The 16783-nt window shown below is 53.4% G+C and overlaps 1 protein-coding gene across 1 annotated transcript in view; it reads left to right on the forward strand.

Annotated features, from left to right (window-relative positions):
* LOC116838516 (uncharacterized) overlaps positions 1–16449 on the forward strand; it is a 34727-nt gene extending 18278 nt beyond the window's left edge. The window contains exons 4-5 of the mRNA XM_032803792.2: positions 14094–14289; positions 15968–16449. Of these exons, the coding sequence (XP_032659683.1) occupies positions 14094–14289; positions 15968–16134 (363 nt within the window). The 3' untranslated portion in view covers positions 16135–16449. The remainder of the gene's footprint in view (positions 1–14093; positions 14290–15967) is intronic.
* Positions 16450–16783: the final 334 nt, after the last annotated feature.

Raw genomic sequence — 16783 nt, forward strand, 5'->3', positions numbered from 1 at the left:
AGCGCCCGGGCCTCCTGGCACCTCCTGCCACCAAGTCCTAGGCCTCCCACATCTCTGTCAAGCCCGAGCGCCTGCCGGCCCAGGGCCTCCTTACGCTACCAAAGTTCTGGCCCAGCACCCAACCAAGCCCCCAGCCCACTGGCACCCGACTTTCCAGACAGAATCCTGCCAAGCCCCTGGGCCACATCCCACTGATCTCCTGGGCCTGGCACCCACAGCCAGGCCTTCTTACATCCCTGTGAAGACCCCAGATGCCCTGGCACTCCACACTGGGCCCCTGCCCAAGCCTGCTGGGCCACTGGCACCCCCCTCCCCCATGAGCCCCTGGGATCCCCCTGACCCCACATGGAACCCACGACCTTCCCAATCCCTACCAAGCCCCCGGGTCCCCCTGCACCACACCTTCTGCACGGTTGCAGCCTGGCTGCTCAGGGGGGCCGTTGCCGGTCCGTGCCGTGCGTGCCGTGCCTTGCCCCCCCCCCGGGCCAGGCCAGAGCAGCCTGGGGGAGGGGAGTTTGCCATCTCCATTCCCGGGCTGGAGGAGCAGCCAGGACTCGCACCTCCCGTTTGCCTTGGACATCGGGCTTCGGGGCGCCAATCAGGGCGGGCGGGGAGCCCGGGATGGGATGTCTCAGGGGTCTCGCCCGCCCCGCTTGGCTGCCCGCCCGGGCCTGGGCATCCGCAGGTGCCAAGGGTCCCCCCCACCCCGGGGCTCTCCAGCGAGGCCTGAAGCCCGGGCAGCCTGGGGCCGGCCCATCACCGCCGCGTCGAGAGCGCCACCGCCCGCCCGCGCACTCACCGCGTCCGGGGCCGCCGCGCCGGGCAGAGCATGGGGCTGGGGGGGGCCGGGGGCAGCGAGCTCCGCCTGCCTCCCTCCTCCAGCGGCCGGGCGGCGGCAAGCCCCTCCCTGCGCGCTTGAATTGCTAGTAGTGTTCTGTGCGCGCAAGCGTGTGTCGGTCCGTCCGTCCGCCTGGTGCACAGTGCGCGCGTCAGCGTGTGTCCGGTCCGTCCGTTCCCGCCTGTCGTGACAGTGGCGGCACACAGCCTTGTCCGTCCGTCAGCGTCCGGCCTGTGTGCACAGTGCGCGCGCAGGTGTGTCCGTCCGTCTCGTTCCGCCTGTGTCATCACAGTGGCGCGCACAGGCCTGTGTCGTCCGTCCATTCCGCGCAATGTGCACAAGTGCGCAAGCGCACAGCATGGTGTCGTCCGCCCCGTGGGTGCACAGTTGCTGGCAACGCTTGTGTCTGTCCGGCCATGCGCGCCGCCTGTGTGCACAGTGCAGTGCAAGACGTTGTGTTCCGTCCAGCTTCCGTCCAACTGGTTGGTGCACAAGGTGCGCACACAGCCTGTTGTCCGTCCGTCTGTGTGCACAGTGTGCATCAGCGTGTGTCCCTCCGATCCGTCCGCCTGTGTGCACAATGCGCGCACAGCCCTGTGTCCGTCCGTCTGTGTGCACAGTGGATCTCGCGTGTGCAGCGTGTGTCCGCTCCGTCCGTCGCCTGTGTGCACAATGCCGCGCACAGCCTGGTGTCCGTTGCCGCCTGTGTGCACGTGCGCGCACAGCTTGGTGTCTGTCCGGCGGCCGGCCGCCTGTGTGCACAGTGGCCCCCGGGCTCCCCCGCCCGCCTCTGATTGGCGCCCGAGCCCGTGTCCAAGGCAACGGGGAGGTGCGAGTCTGGCTGCTCCTCCAGCCGGGATGGAGATGGCAACTCCCCTCCCCCCCAGGCTGCTCTGCCTGGCCCGGGGGGGGGGGGGCAGGCACGGCACGGCACGGCACGGCACGGCACGGCCCCCCTGAGCAGCCAGGCTGCACGCGTGCAGAGGTGTGTGCAGGGGACCCGGGGGCTTGGTAGGGATGTGGGAGGTCTGTGGGTTCCATGTGGGGTCAGGGGATCCCAGGGGCTCATGGGGGGGGGGGGTGCCAGTGGCCCAGCAGGCTTGGCAGGGGCCCAGTGTGAGTGCCAGTGGCCTGGGGTCTTCACAGGGATGTAGGAGGCCTGGGCTGTGGTGCCAGGGGCCCAGGAGATCAGTGGGATGTGCCCAGGGGCTTGGCAGGGATTCTGTCTGGAGTCGGGTGCCAGTGGCTGGGGGGCTTGGTGTGGGTGCTGGGGCCCAGAACTTTGGTAGGGGCGTAGGAGGCCCTGGGGCTCGGCAGGCGCTCGGGGCTTGACAGAGATGTGGGAGGCCTAGGGACTTGGTGGCAGGAGGTGCCAGGAGGCCCGGGCGCTTGGTGGGGGTACCAGGGGCCTGGGGGCTTGGCAGGGATGTGGGAGAGCTGTGGGGTGAAGCACAGGGCCACATCCTCTGCTGTGTGGCTGCGTGTAGCTGTGCTGCTGCAGCGTCTGCCCCATGGGTGCTGGAGGGCAGTGGGGCCTGGTGCGTGCCAAGGTGTATGGTGGCATGAGCAAGGCAGCTGGGTGGTCATGCCTAAGGGGTTCCCCCCAAGTCAGGGTCCGTGCCATGACCCCTGCTCCTTGGCTCCAGCCTGGGTTGATGCTGTGTTTCCGTGGGGGTCGCTGTGACATGGCTGTGAGCTGTGACCACTGAGCACAGAGCCAGCATCCTGGCCTGGCATTGCAGATCGGGGCCTGCATTCAGGGATCTTGCACCTGCCTTCTCTGTGCCAGGCAGCATCTGCCCGAGGGCAGTGCTGCATTGACAGGAGGGGCTGCAAGCCTCGGGACACCCCATGGCCTCTGCACCAGAGACCCCTTGCAGCAGAGACAGTGTCCGTGGAGCAAGGAGTTGTGTGTGGATGTGTCAAGGCCCGTCTGTGGGTGTTCCTGGGAGATGGAGCACATTGTGGCAGCAGCTATGCTAATGCCGGAGAATGCCTGTGCGAGCTCTGCTGCAGGCAGTGCGTGGGAGTGTGTGTGTGTGGCGGGGGGGGGGGGGGGGGCTGCAGATGCAGGGTTCAGTGCACGTGGGGGTCTGTGAGTGTGTAGGGCAATGGGTGCAGGTGGCTGTGGGTGTTTGGGTGCAGGGGGGCTGTAGCTGTGTGCGGATGCAGTGGAGCTGTGTGGGGCTGTAGGTGTGTGGGTGTTTGGGTGCAGTGGGGCTGTGTGGGCTGTACGTGTGTAGCTGTTTGGGTGCAGTGGGGCTGTGTGGGGATGTACGTGTGGGTGTTTGGGTGCAGTGGGGCTGTAGGTGTGTGTGGATGCGTGTTTGGATGCAGTGAGGCTGTGTGGGGCTGTAGGTGTGTGGGTGTTTGGGTGCAGTGGGGCTGTGTGGGGATGTACTTGTGGGGGTTTGGGTGCAGTGGGGCTGTAGGGGTGTGGGGGTTTGGGTGCAGTTGAGCTGTGTGGGGCTGTAGGGGTGTGTGGGGCTGTAGGTATGTGGGGGTTTGGGTGCAGTGGGACTGTAGGCATTTGGGTGCAGTGGGCTGTGTGGGGCTGTGGGGGGTTGGGTGCAGTGGGCTGTGTGGGGCTGGAGATGTGTGGGGGGTTGGGTGCAGTGGGGCTGTGTGGGGCTGTAAGGGTGCGGGGGTTTGGGTGCAGTGGGACTGTAGGCATGTGGGGCTGTAGGTGTGTGGGAGTTTGGGTGCAATGGGCTGTGTGGGGCTGTAGGGGTGTGGGTGTTTGGGTACAGTGGGCTGTGTGGGGCTGGAGATGTGTTGGGGGGTTGGGTGCAGTGGGGATGTGTGGGGCTGTAGGGGTGTGGGTATTTGGGTGCAGTGGGGATGTGTGGGGCTGTAGGGGTGTGGGGGTTTGGGTGCAGTGGGGATGTGTGGAGCTGTAGGCGTGTGGGGGTTTGGGTGCAGTAGGGCTGTAGGTGTGTGCAGGTGCGTGTTTTCGTGCAGTGGGGCTGTATGGCTGGTGGCTGGTCTTAGTGCAGGGGTCTGTCCCTGCTCTCTCCTTCCTCGTTGGCTGTGCCGTGGGGCAATAGGATGGGCTTGTGCTTGGTGACGGGGGATATCTGGTCGGCGAGTGGTGACCAGTTACATGGCTTGCTAACAGCTGGGGTCTCAGTCCCCTCTGGCCTGGGGCAGCAGCAGGCTTAGAGGGGGTTCTGGGCTGCAGGGGGCAGGTTTCACCCCAGATCACATGGCCCCCTGGGGTGAAGCCAGGGATAGAGCCCAGAGAGCACAATTCCGTCTGTGCCTGAGCCATGAGGCCATCCCATGTGGGTGCATGGTGGTCTGTCCATCCTCCCACACTGCTTCTCCATGTCAGCACACCCCACTTGCAGGGTGGCTGCGGGACGGGACAGACCTGTGCCCAGTGGGTGACCCACCCAGGGAGAGCCAACCCCATGCAGGGCATGTGGAGTGCGAGGAGGTAGCTGCTGTGGGGCTGGGGCAACAATCTCCTCCTCGCTCCCTGTCTGAGTGCAGTGCACCCCAGGAGAACTCCTGGCACACCCTTCGTGCAGGGCAGGGCTGGGGCCTGGAGTCACGCCGCTGTGGCTGCCTCTGAACTGAGATGTCAGTATGATGCCACTGGAGAGAATTCTGTTTTTTTCAGGATGGTTTTTTAAACCCACCTCCCAGAGCAGGTCTGTCCTGGGCCCTGTGTGAGGGAACCACAGTGCAGGGACATGCAGTGATGGGCTGTCTCGTAGCGCAGACACAAGGGGCAGAGCAAAGGTGGTGTGGTCAGTTCTACTTCTGGCATTTCACCTTCATGCCTTAGGCATGTTCTTCTGAACAGCTGTGTGAGGCATTCTGGTCCCTGAGAGCATCCCACCTGGGGTTTGGCCTTGCCCCACAGGGACATGGGGGGTGGGCACAGCTACCCAATGGCTCAGGTAGGCTGTGGATGCTCCCTGCGGGTGGTTTGCTCACTCCTCACAGGCACCAGACCCGCAGGAGGCTGGGGGCTGGGAAGAGGCTCTGGAGGTGTGAAGGAGCACTGCAGTGGGGTTTTGATGGGAGGCTGGACACAGGCTGGGGTGGAACAAGATTTTTGGTACTTGGCACAGTGGGGACCCAGGAGCAGGACCCATATGTGAGTGAGAGAGACTGGGTTGTAACACGTTGAAGGGCAGAGTACCGTGGATTCAAGGCTTGGTAGTGACAGACATTGAGGCTGTGTGGTTGACTCATGGACAGAAGAGCGGGGGTGAGCACAGGCTGTGCTGGTGTATTAGATGGGCAGACTGTGTGTTTGGTGATCATAGAATATCGGGGTTGGAAGGGATCTCAGGAGGTCATCTAGTCCAACCCCCTGCTCAAAGCAGGACCAACACCAACTAAATCATCCCAGCCAGGGCTTTGTCAAACCTGACCTTCAAAACCTCTAAGAAAGGAGATTCCACCACCTCCCTAGGGAACCCATTCCAGTGCTTCACTACCCTCCTACTGAAAAAGTTTTTCCTAATATCCAACCTAAACCTCCCCCACTGCAACTTGAGACCATTGCTCCTTGTTCTGTCATCTGCTACCACTGAGAAGAATAGATCTCACCTCTTGGAAGCCCACTTCTCAGGTGTTCAAAAGCAGCTATTCAAATCCCCCCTCACTCTTCTCTTCTGCAGACTAAACGAATCCCATTATCCCTCAGCCTCTCCTCATAAAGTCATTGCTCCAGCCCCCTATATTTTTGTTGTACCTCCGCTGGACTCTTTCCAATTTTTCCATCCTTCTGTAGGGTTGGGACCCAAACTGGACCCAGTATTCAGATGTGCATCACCAACGAATTAATGAGGGGGCATGATCAACATCCTCGATCGCTATATGCCCACTACTTATACAGCCCAAAATGCTGTTAGCCTTCTTGGCAACAAAGGCAAACTGTGATCAAATATACCAGCTTCTCAATCCTGTAAACCCCTTGGATCCTTTTCTGCACAGAACTGCTTGGACACCTAGCCACTACGGTCCCTAGTCCTGTAGCAGTTGATGGTAATCTAATTGTCCAGAGTGAGACTTCTGCACTTTGTCCTTGTTGAACCTCATCAGGTTTCTTTGAGCCCAATACCTCTATTTGATCTAGGATCCATCTGTATCCTATACCCTACCCCTCCAGAGTATCTACACTCCCCCGATTTAGTGTCATCTGCAAACTTGCTAAAGAGTGACAATCCACGGCCATCCTCCAGATCATTAATTGAAATACATTGAACCAATATTGGTGGATAGAAAGCTGGCTAATCGTCAGGCTCAGGGTAGTGATCAATGGTCCATTGTTCTAGTTGGCAGCTAGTAATCAAGTTGAGTGACACAAAGGGTCAGGTCATTTGGAGGCTCGGTTTATTGTTCAGTTTTGTTTGTGCTGGAAATGTCATTAGATGAGTGATAGACTGTGGTGGTTTTTGGCGTGGTTTGGGTGGGAGACACCGAAATGGGGGGTAGTTGCACAGACTGTATCTGGTGTGTGGAATGACAGTTGATGTGTTGGGTCATCAGGCTATAGGAGAACACTGGGGGATGGGTGGGTGTGCACAGAGGCTGGCTTAGTGTATTAAGAGGGGCAGGGACTGTGTGATTGGAGTGGCTGGGCATAAAAAGGATAGACACCAGCTGGATGGGTGTGCGCAAAGCTGTGCTGGTCATGTATTTAGTATGGGCAAGACTGTGTTGACTGGTTCGATGTACGGAGACACACGACCAATTTGTTGGCACAGATTCTTCTGGTGTATTATATGGGCAGATGTCTTGGAGTGATCGGAGTGTAGTGAGACTGGCCGAAATGGTATGTTCACAGAGGTTATCGTTGCTGGGATGTATTAGATGGCAGAACTTCATTTGGCAATGTCAGGATGTAGGAGACACCAGTGGTAGTTGTGCACGATTGTGCGTCCATAGACTCATAGATTTAAGGTCAGAAGATACCAATAATGATCTCTAGCTACTAAGACTCCCTGAAACAATACAGAGCCACCCACTCTGACAAAACCCTAACCTACGTCGAGTATTGAAAAAGTCTTCAAATTGTCGTTTTGCAAAGACCTTCAAAGCTGCCAGAGAATCCTCCAAAAAGTGACCCGTTGTCCTCATGCTGCAGAGAGAAGGGACGAAAACCTCCAGAGCCATCCTGCCAATCTGCCCGGAGGAAATTTCCTCTCCATGACCCCAAAATATGGCCGATCAGCTAACAACAACTGAGCATGTGATGGCAAGACTCAACGAACAGACACCCAGGAAAGGAATTCTCTAGCAGAACTCACGATTCTTCACCCAATCTAACATCACCATGACAACATTGAACACACGGGCCAATAACTTAACCTGCCTGATAATCAAAGAAATCCAATTAGCCAAGTTAGGCTATCCCATCAATACCCAATCCCCTCCATAAACTTATCAAGTTATTCTTGAAGCTAGATATGTCTTTAGCCCCATACTCCCCTTGGAAGGCTGTTCACAGAACTTCACTTCTAATGGTTAGAACCTTCATCTAATATATCAATCTAAACTTATCTAGTGGTCCAGTTAATTAATACCTCATTTGTTCTTAGTGTCTAACATTGTACTAAGCTGAAATAATTCCTCTCCCTTCCCTGATATTTATCCCTCGATATCTTTATGAAGAGCAATCATATTCCCCTCAGCCTTCTTTTGTGTTAGGCTAACAAGCCAAAAGCTCTTTGAGTCTCCTTTCATAAGACAGAGGTTTCCATTCTGGAATTCATCCTAGTAGCCCTTCACATGTACCTTCTTCCAGGTTTTGAATTCTCCTTACTTAACATGGGAGAACCAGGAAACTGGCACACAGTATCGATTGAGGTCTCACCAGTGACAGTGCCTCTGTAAACAGGTACTAACACCTCCTTATTCTGTTGCTGGAAATTACCTCAGCCTGAAATGCATTCCTAAACCGCCATTAGCTTTATTAATGGCCATCTACATGTCGGCTAATAATCATCTGTGATCAACCATACTCCCAAGGTCCTTTCTCCTCCTGTACTATCCAACTGATGTGTCCCCAATTGTTATAACTAAAATCTCTGATTCACCCACTAAAATGCCGACCGTGCACTTCTCACTTTAAATTTCATCCTATAATTACTATTATCCCAGTTTTACAAGGTCATCCAGATCTTCCAGTATGAATATCCAGATAGCCTTTACTGTAATGGCACACCCATCCCAGCTTTGTGTCATCCCACCAAACAGTATATCAGCACAATTCCCGCCTTATTCTTGTTGCCAAGGGTCGTAATTAAAAAGATTAAATAAGATTGGTGCCCCAACTGAAATCCCTGAGGCAACTTCCACTAGTAACGACCCTTCCCAGCCTGACAGTTTCACCCTTCAGTACAACCCGTTGTAGTCTCCCCTTAACAGTTCCTTATCCCACCTTTCATTTTCATATTTACATCCCATCTTCTCCAAACTATAGCTAATAATCTCCTCAATAGTTGGAAACCCTATCAAATCGCCCTTACTGAACATCGAGGTAAATTAGGATCCAATTGTGTTCTTGTCTAAAATCTGTTACCTTCCAAAGAAAGGAAATCAGGTGGTTTGCAAGATCCTACCTTTTGTAAAACCATGGTGTATTTACCCAATTTCCATGACACTCAATCTGATTTATAACTATTATTTCTTCAAAATTTGTTTCAAGACCTTTATAATACTATAGATGTCAAACTGACAGGCCTTATAGTTACTCGGATCACGTTTTTTCCCTTTCTTAAACGATAGGAACTATCGTTAGCATTTATTCCAGCTACAAGTACAACCCTGAGATTTACAATTCATTAAAAATTCTTGCTAATGGCTTGCAATTTCACAGTGCAGATTCAATTTAATATTCTTGGATGAAGATTATCTGGGCCTTCTGAATTTAGTCCCATTAAGCTGTTCGAGTTGGCTTCTTACTCGGATGTTATAAGGTAATATCTAACCTCCATTAGCCTCATTCCTTCTGTCAATCTACCAATTATCCCTAAGCTCCTCATTAGCCTCATTAAAGCTATGAGGGAAAGTATCTGTTTTAGCTATTGGACTATGACCTAGACTTTCCCTTAACCTCCATTCCACCCACTCAGTGTTTAATGAGAAATTAAGTATCTCTTCTTGGTCTTCTGTTTATATGCTATAGAACCTATTACTACTGGTTTTAATTTCCCTTTGCAAGTCCAACTCTACAATGTTTTGCTCATATTTCTACAACTCAATCCCTACAGTTCTGACCTCACTACGGAGCTTTCTTTGCTGATCACTCCATCTTCATTCCTGCGTAGGCTTTTTGCGCTTTTTCTTAATTCTGCTCTCATGAGATGCTTGCTCATCTGCTCCGGTCTACAACCTCCTGCTATGAATTTTTCCCTCTTTTTTTGGGATGCAGTATTCTGACTAGTTCTGCAACTATTGCATTGAAGTTACATTCCAGGCCTTCTCCGCCTTTAGCGATCCACAGTTTCTTCAGTCAATCCACTTCCCTAACTTAATTCTTAATCTTTAAAGGATTAGCCCTTTAAGTCCAAAAACCCTAATCCCAGATCATATTTTTGTTTGATCACCTCCATCTAGTTTGAACTGAATTAGCTCATGATCACTCGAACCAAGGTTGTCCCCTACAACCATGTCTTCTATGAGGTCCTCACTACTTACCAAAACCAAATCTAAAATGGCATCCCCTCTTGTTGGTTCTTCAACTGCTTGGTGAAGAAATCCATCAGCTATCGCATCCAGAAAAATCTGAGCCCTGTTATTGTTACTAGCACTTGTCCTCCAGTCTATACCCGGGAATTTAAAGTCTCCCATGATCACACAATTCCCATTTGTGCTGGTGTATTAGATGGGCAGACTATGTGTTGGGTGGTGGGGTGTAGAAGACCCTGGGTGGGTGGGTGTGCACACAAGCTGTGCTGGTATTTTAGATGGGCAGACTAAATGTATGTATAGATGCTCTGGTGTAGGGGACGCTGGGTGTATGAGTGTACATTAGATGGGCAGACTGAGTTGGCTGATTGGGTGTACAACATACTGGGAAGATGGATGTGCACAGATTGTGCTGTCATGTTCGATGAGCAGACTGTGTGTTGGGTAATCAGGTGTAGGAGACACCAGGTGAGCGGGTGTGCACACAAGCTGTATTAGATTTACAGGCTGTGTGTTCTGCGGTCGGATGTAGGAGATAGCGGGCAGATGGGTGTGCTCAGATTGTGCTGGTGTATTAGATGGGCAGACTGTATGTTGGATGGTCTGGTGTAGAGGATGCTGGGTGTATGAGTGTGCACAGATTGTGCTGGTGTTACATGCTCACAGTGTGTGTTGGGTGGTTGGGTGCAGGAGACCCTGGGTGGATGAGTGTGCACAGATTCTGCTGGTGTATTAGCCGGTCAGAGTGTTGCATTGTTGGGTGTAGGAGACACAGGGTATGTACAGAGGCTGTGATGGTCAGGTATAGGAGACACTAGGTGGATGGATGTGCACACAAGCTGTGCTGGGGTATTAGATGGACAGACTGTGTGTTGGGTAGTCAGGTGTAGGAGACATTGCAGAGGCTGTGCTAGTGTATTAGATTGTCAAGTATCAGAGGGGTAGCCGTATTAGTCTGGATCTGTAAAAGCAGCAGAGAATCCTAGGGCACCTTATAGACTAACAGACATTTTGGAGCATGAGCTTTCATGGGTGAATACCCACTTCGTCGGATGCATGTAGTGGAAATTTCCAGGGGCAGGTGTGTGTATATATGTGTGTGTATATATATAATATATGCTAGCAAGCAAGCTAGAGATAATGAGGTTAATTCAATCAGGGAAGATGAGGCCCTGTTCTACCTAGGAGAGCACTTCAACCTCCCTGGCCACACTATAGCAGACCTTAAGGTGGCCATCCTGCAGCAAAAAAAACTTCAGGACCAGACTTCAAAGAGAAACTGCTGAGCTTCAGTTCATCTGCAAATTTGACACCATCAGCTCAGGATTAAACAAAGACTGTGAATGGCTTGCCAATTACAGAACCAGTTTCTCCTCTCTTAGTTTTCACACCTCAACTGCGAGAACAGGGCCTCATCCTCCCTGGAAATTTCCACTACCTGCGTCTGACGAAGTGGGTATTCACCCACGAAAGCTCACTCTCCAAAACGTCTGTTAGTCTATAAGGTGTGTCAGGATTCTCTGCTGTATTAGATTGGTACAGTGTGTTGGCTGGTTGGGTGTAGGAGACACCCGGCGGACAGGTGTTCACAGAGGCTGTGCTGGTGTATGAGATGGATAGACTGTTGGGTAATAGTGTAGGAGATACTGGGTGGATGAGTGTGAACAGATTGTGCTGGTGTATTAGCTGGTCAGACTGTGTTGGGTGGTCGGGTGTAGGAGACACTGGGTGGACAGGTGTGCACATAAACTGTGCTAGTGTATTAGATGAGTAGACTGTTTTGTCTGATCGGGTGTAGAAGTGTCACAGAGTGTGGGGGACTCAAGGCCCGGCACTCCCGGCTTCCTGCCATTCACCGTGACTCTCAGCCAGCTAGTGAAACAGAAGGTTTATTTAGACGACAGGAACACAGTCCAAAACAGGTCTTGCTGGTACAGACAACAGGAACTCCTCAGTTAGGTCTATTTAGGGGCCTCAGGGAGGCCACAGCTCTGTTGGTCGGGGTGCCCCGCATTCTTTCCAGCCAGCTCCAAACCTGAAAACTCCCTTCCGTCTCTCGCTCAGCCTCACCCCGGCTCCTCCCCCAGCCTTTGTGTCCTTTGTCCAGTGTCCCGAGCAGAGGTGTTACCTGGCCTCCAACCCCCCTCCTGGGTTCTCATGTTACATGCTCAAGTATCCTCCCTTCCCCAAGGCCATCCCAGCAAAACTTCCCTGCACCCTTCCCAGGTTAATACTCCCCACTCAGCATTCACAGAACAGATGAAGAACATTCCCACTTGGTCACAAGGAGATCCTGGGAAGGTGAGTGTGCACAGATTGTGCTGGTGTATTAAATGAGCAGACTTTGTGTTGGGTCATCAGGTGTAGGAGACGCTCGGCGGACAGGTGTTAGCAGAGCCTGTGCTGGTGTATTAGATGGGCCGACTGTGTGTTGGGTGGTCGGCAGGGCTGTCCTTAGGATTTATGGTGCCCTAGACGGGATTATTAAACTGGTGCCCCTCTGTCTGTCTTGCTCTTAGCAACACAAACATAAGCTTACACTACTGGAAAACTTGCCACACGCATGTTATTAAAACCAGTTTAACGTAGTTAAGCCGCTGTAACGCTGATGGACTACCACTAAAGAAGTAGCACTATAGAAGCAATTCTGGTTTGACAGAATGATGCAAATATTATAATGTTTTAAATTTGTCAACATTTTATTGGAAATTTCTATGAAGAGGTATTGAAACAAGGATTAGTTTTTAATTATTGATATATTAGATATAAAGAAATTAATTGAATATATTATACAGAATCAGGATGTGTAATACGCTAGCATGTCTTTTTTCGGGTGCTACTACTCAATGTGCTAAGCAATGGCCAACCGCCATACAGTGCTTATCATTGACTTGGCTCAGCCCTTTTCCAAGCCGCTGAGTCAAATGCAGCGTGGCAGTAAGAGGAGGAGATAGGGGAAAATGCAGGACCCCAAAATCCACCTATTGAGGTGGCAAGAGTGGCAACAGCGCAGCAAACCGCTCAGTCTTGATCACACGTCTATCTGAGCTACGAGCCGGCCAAACCGCCAGCCCAACGGACCATGTGAAGTTAGCACAGCATCGTGATCTGCAGGGACGGGGCACCCATGGAGCCACAGCAGCTCATCCTGCGCCTGTGGCGCTCCCCCCGGATGAGAGGACCACTGCCAGTCCAGGGGAGAGACATGCTTCCCCGCAAGGTGACAGATCCAGATGTCCTGATTTTAATAGGCCAGTTCCGATTATTTGGGGCTTTGTCTTATGTAGTACAAATTACCCCCACCTAGGGTAACCAGACAGCAAGTGTGAAAAATCAGAGCCGGGGGTGGGGTGGGGGGAATAGGAGCCTGTATAAGAAAGAGACCCAAAAATTGGGACTGTCCCTATAAAAGTGGGACATCTGCTCACCCTACCCCAACCCCCTGTCCTGATCTTTCACACATGCTATCTGGCTATCCCCAGCCCAGCCGTGTGTGACCATTGCAATCCTGGCTGCCTGCGAGGAAGTGAGTTACTTTCACTGTCATTCCTCAGCAGGTAGGCAGCCAGCCTCCCCCCACACCCCCAGCACCTCACCCAACCCAGCCCTGACAGCCCTCACGCTGCCGGGGGGAAAGAGTCACACTCACAGGTGAGTTCCTTCCCCCACCCCTTCCCAGAGACCCCAGCAGCCAATCCCTTCCCTCAGACTGTGCTGCATTTGGGTCTCTCTAGGACCCAACAGCCCTGCTCTTACATTCTCCACTGCTTCCTGTCTGTCCAGGCTCCTGGCACAGTGGTGCCCCTAGACCTAGTGCTGCCTTAGACGGCGGTCGGGTGTAGGAGACACCAGGTAGGTGGGTGTGCACAGATTGTGCTGGTGAATTAGCTGGGCAGACTTTGTGTTGCATGGTCGGATGTAGGAGACACCAGGTGGGCAGGTGTGCACACAAGCTGTATTAGATTGGCAGCCTGTGTGTTCGGCGATCGAGTGTGCACAGATTGTGTTGGTGTATTAGATATGCACGCTGTGTTGGGTGGTTGGATGTAGGAAGCACTGAGCGGATGAGTGTGCATAGGGTTTGTGCTGGTGTATTAGATGGGCAGACTACGTGTTAGGTGGTTGGGTGGATGAGATACCAGGTGGACAGATATGCGCACAAGCTGTGCTGGTGTATTAGATGGGCAGACTGTTGGCTGATTGGATGTAGAAGATACTGGGTGGGTAGGAGTGCACAGAGGTTGTGCTGGTGTATTAGATGGGCACACTGTGTTGGGTGGCCAAGTGTAGAAGACACTGGGCGGGTGAGCGTGCACAGATTGTGCTGGTTTATTATATGGGCAGAGTGTGTTGGGTGTAGGAGACACCGGGTGGACGGGTGTGCATACAAGCTGTGCTGGTGTATTAGATGGGCCAACTGTGTGTTGGGTGGTCAGCTGTAGGAGACACTGGGTGGATGGGTGTGCACAGAGGCTAGACTCCTGAATGCGGGTCAGGCTGGGATGCGTTGGGGTCGCTGGTGCGTTCCATGGCTGCTGCAGCAGGATGTGCCAGGGCAGAGTGGGCTGGGGGATCTGGGCTCTGACGCTCTCCTACTCTGCAGGAGTTGATGTCTGCTGGCAGGAAGGAGAAGTCCAGGATGGCAGAGGAGAGTTCAAGTGGTAGCAGCAGCTCCCCTAGCCCTGGGGACACTCTCCCTTGGAACCTGGCCAAGCACCAGAGAACCAAAAGAACCAAGTCGTCCTCGGGCAGCGGGACCGTGCTGGATCCGGCGGAGAGAGCTGTGATCCGGATCGCAGGTAGGGTGCTCGTTGTGCCAATACGCTTTCTCTGGGCAGATGGTCATAGCTCTCCCCCTCTGGACATAGTGAGAGGCAGCTGCTGTGTGAACAGTGCAGCTGGATTGGCAGATCACCAGCAGCCATCGTGCATGGGGGACCGTCACCCCGTGGGCGTGTTTCTAGTGGGATCTGGTTTCAGCCCAGCGCTATTCAGTATCTATCCATCATCTGGGAGAAAACAGACAATCACTGCTGGTAACATTTGCGCCTACACCAAGTTGCTGGTGTGGTAAATACAGGGACAGCCAGTCTGGATCGTTTGGTACGGGAGGTTCCTCTGAACCGCACGTGTTTAATCCACAAGGGGGCCGGGCGTGTTTCTGTGCAGGGTCATGCGATTGGGAACAGAGCCTGTGCGCCCCATGTGTCAGATTTGAGGCGGGCTGCTGGAATGCACATAGGGGGTGTGACCCTGAGCTCCCCGCGCGATGCTGGGGCTATAGTGTGAACGTGATCCTGGGAACCATCGAGTAGGACACGGAGGTGCTGTGACCTCTGTGTATGGCATTGGTGGGCCCATCCCTGGGTGGTGGCACTTCAACAAGGATGTTGGCAAACTGGGAAGGATTCAGAAAAGCTCTGCGAGGCTGGTGTGTGGTGTGGAACATGGCCTCAAGGCAGAGACTAAAGAAACTGTCCAGTTAGCTCATCCAAGAGACGTTTTAGAGGCGACTTGGGCACTTACAGAGGAGCCGATTTCTGATGGCAGACGGCTCTTGGGTCTGGCTGTAAAAGGCAGGATGAGATTTGATGTTGGGAAGTCGAAGCCAGGCAAGGTGCAGTTTACTGTCAGGCAGGGGAATTAACCACTGGAACAGCTCATCCAGGGAAGTTTAGGCTTATACAATGTGCAGGTGACACCGAGCTGGGAGGGGTTGCAAGCGCTTTGGAGGGCAGGATTAGAATTCAAAAGGCCCGTGGCAAACAGGAGAATTGGTCTGAAATCAGCAAGATGAAATTCAATCGACAAGTGCCAAGTACTTCACCTAGAAAGGAAAAATCAAATGCACAGCCACAAGCCGGGGAGTAACTGGCTGAGTGGGGAATGGCTGAACGGGATCTGGCGGTTATAACGGGTCGCAAACCCAACCTGCGCGGTCAGTGGAAGTGGTGGTGAGGTGTGAAGGGCCCAGGATAGGTGGGAGAGAAGGTGGGTGAGGTAATGTTTTTACTGGGTGGGGATCTGTCGTTCTCATGGCCACTACTTCCCCACTCTTGGGGGTTAAGCTCTGGAACAGGTATCTCAGGGAGGTTGTGGGGTCCCCGCGTTGGTGGTGGTTTTTAAGAACAGGGCTGGTGTAGGGTTACTTGGCCCTGCCTCAGCGTGGGGAGCTGGACTTGACGCTCTTTTGAGGTCCCTTCAGCCCCACATTTCTGTGATTCTGGGATAGGGACTGGAAATCCAGACAGGATGGCCCTGCTGTGGCTCAGCTCGGAGTTCTGGGTTTGCTGCAGGAGTCACTGGATGCGACGTGGGGGGAGGGGGGGGAGGGTCCGATCGGGTGGTCACAGTGAGCCCTTCTGGCCTTAAATTCCATGAACAGAAGCTATAAATATCTGGACCATGTTGTGGGAACATGTGAGCAGCCGTACTGGGCCAGAGCACAGACCAGCTAGCCCAGGCTCCTGTCTCCAGCGCTCATCTGTATCAGAGCTTCAGATGGAGTGAACAGAACAGAGCAATTATGGAGTGACCCACCCCTGGTCTCCACTCCCAGCTTCTGCAGTCAGAGGTTGAGGGTTGCCCAAACATGGGATTTCATCCCTGACCATCTTGGCCATCACAACATCCCACGGCAGTGAGTTCCCCAGGTTAGTTGTGCAGTGGGTGAAAAAAATATTTCTCTTGTTTTGTATTAAACCCGCTGCCTGTTAATGTTATCGGGTGACCTCTGTGTTTTTGTGCTGTGGGAAAGGGTAAATAACTCTTCTCTAGGCACTTTCTCCACCCCAGTCATGATTTTATAGTCCTCTGCCTTACCCCTGTTAGTCATCTCTTTTCCAAGCTGAGCAGTCCCAGGGTTTGTAATCTCTCCCTTAGAGAAGCCGTTCCACACCCCTAATCGTTTTTGTTGTCCTTCTTCGAACCTTTTCCAGTTCCTGTGTCTCTTTTCTGAGGTGGGGTTGTGATGGAGTAGGGGCTGTCGGTGTGGGGGATGGGAGAGCAGGGGATGTCTTTAGGTGAGGGACAGGATCTTTAAGCCTGTAACCTGAGCCAGGCAGGGAGGGAGGGGGTCAGGACCTTGGCCCAGGAAGCTGGACAAAGAAATCAGGCCGGTGGAGGAGGGGCAGTTTGGGTTGGCTGTGTGGAAGAATCAGGGTATCCTAGCTAGGTCCAAGCCCCTGAACCCCCAGAAGGACTCGATGGAGTGTCCTGAGTTGCCTGCCAAGCTCTGCTGTAAACCTGCGTTCCCGTTCCAATAACCTCTGTTTTACTGGCTGGTTAAGAGTC

This window comes from Chelonoidis abingdonii, chromosome 2, assembly GCF_003597395.2.
Source record: "Chelonoidis abingdonii isolate Lonesome George chromosome 2, CheloAbing_2.0, whole genome shotgun sequence".
NCBI lineage: Eukaryota > Metazoa > Chordata > Testudines > Testudinidae > Chelonoidis > Chelonoidis abingdonii.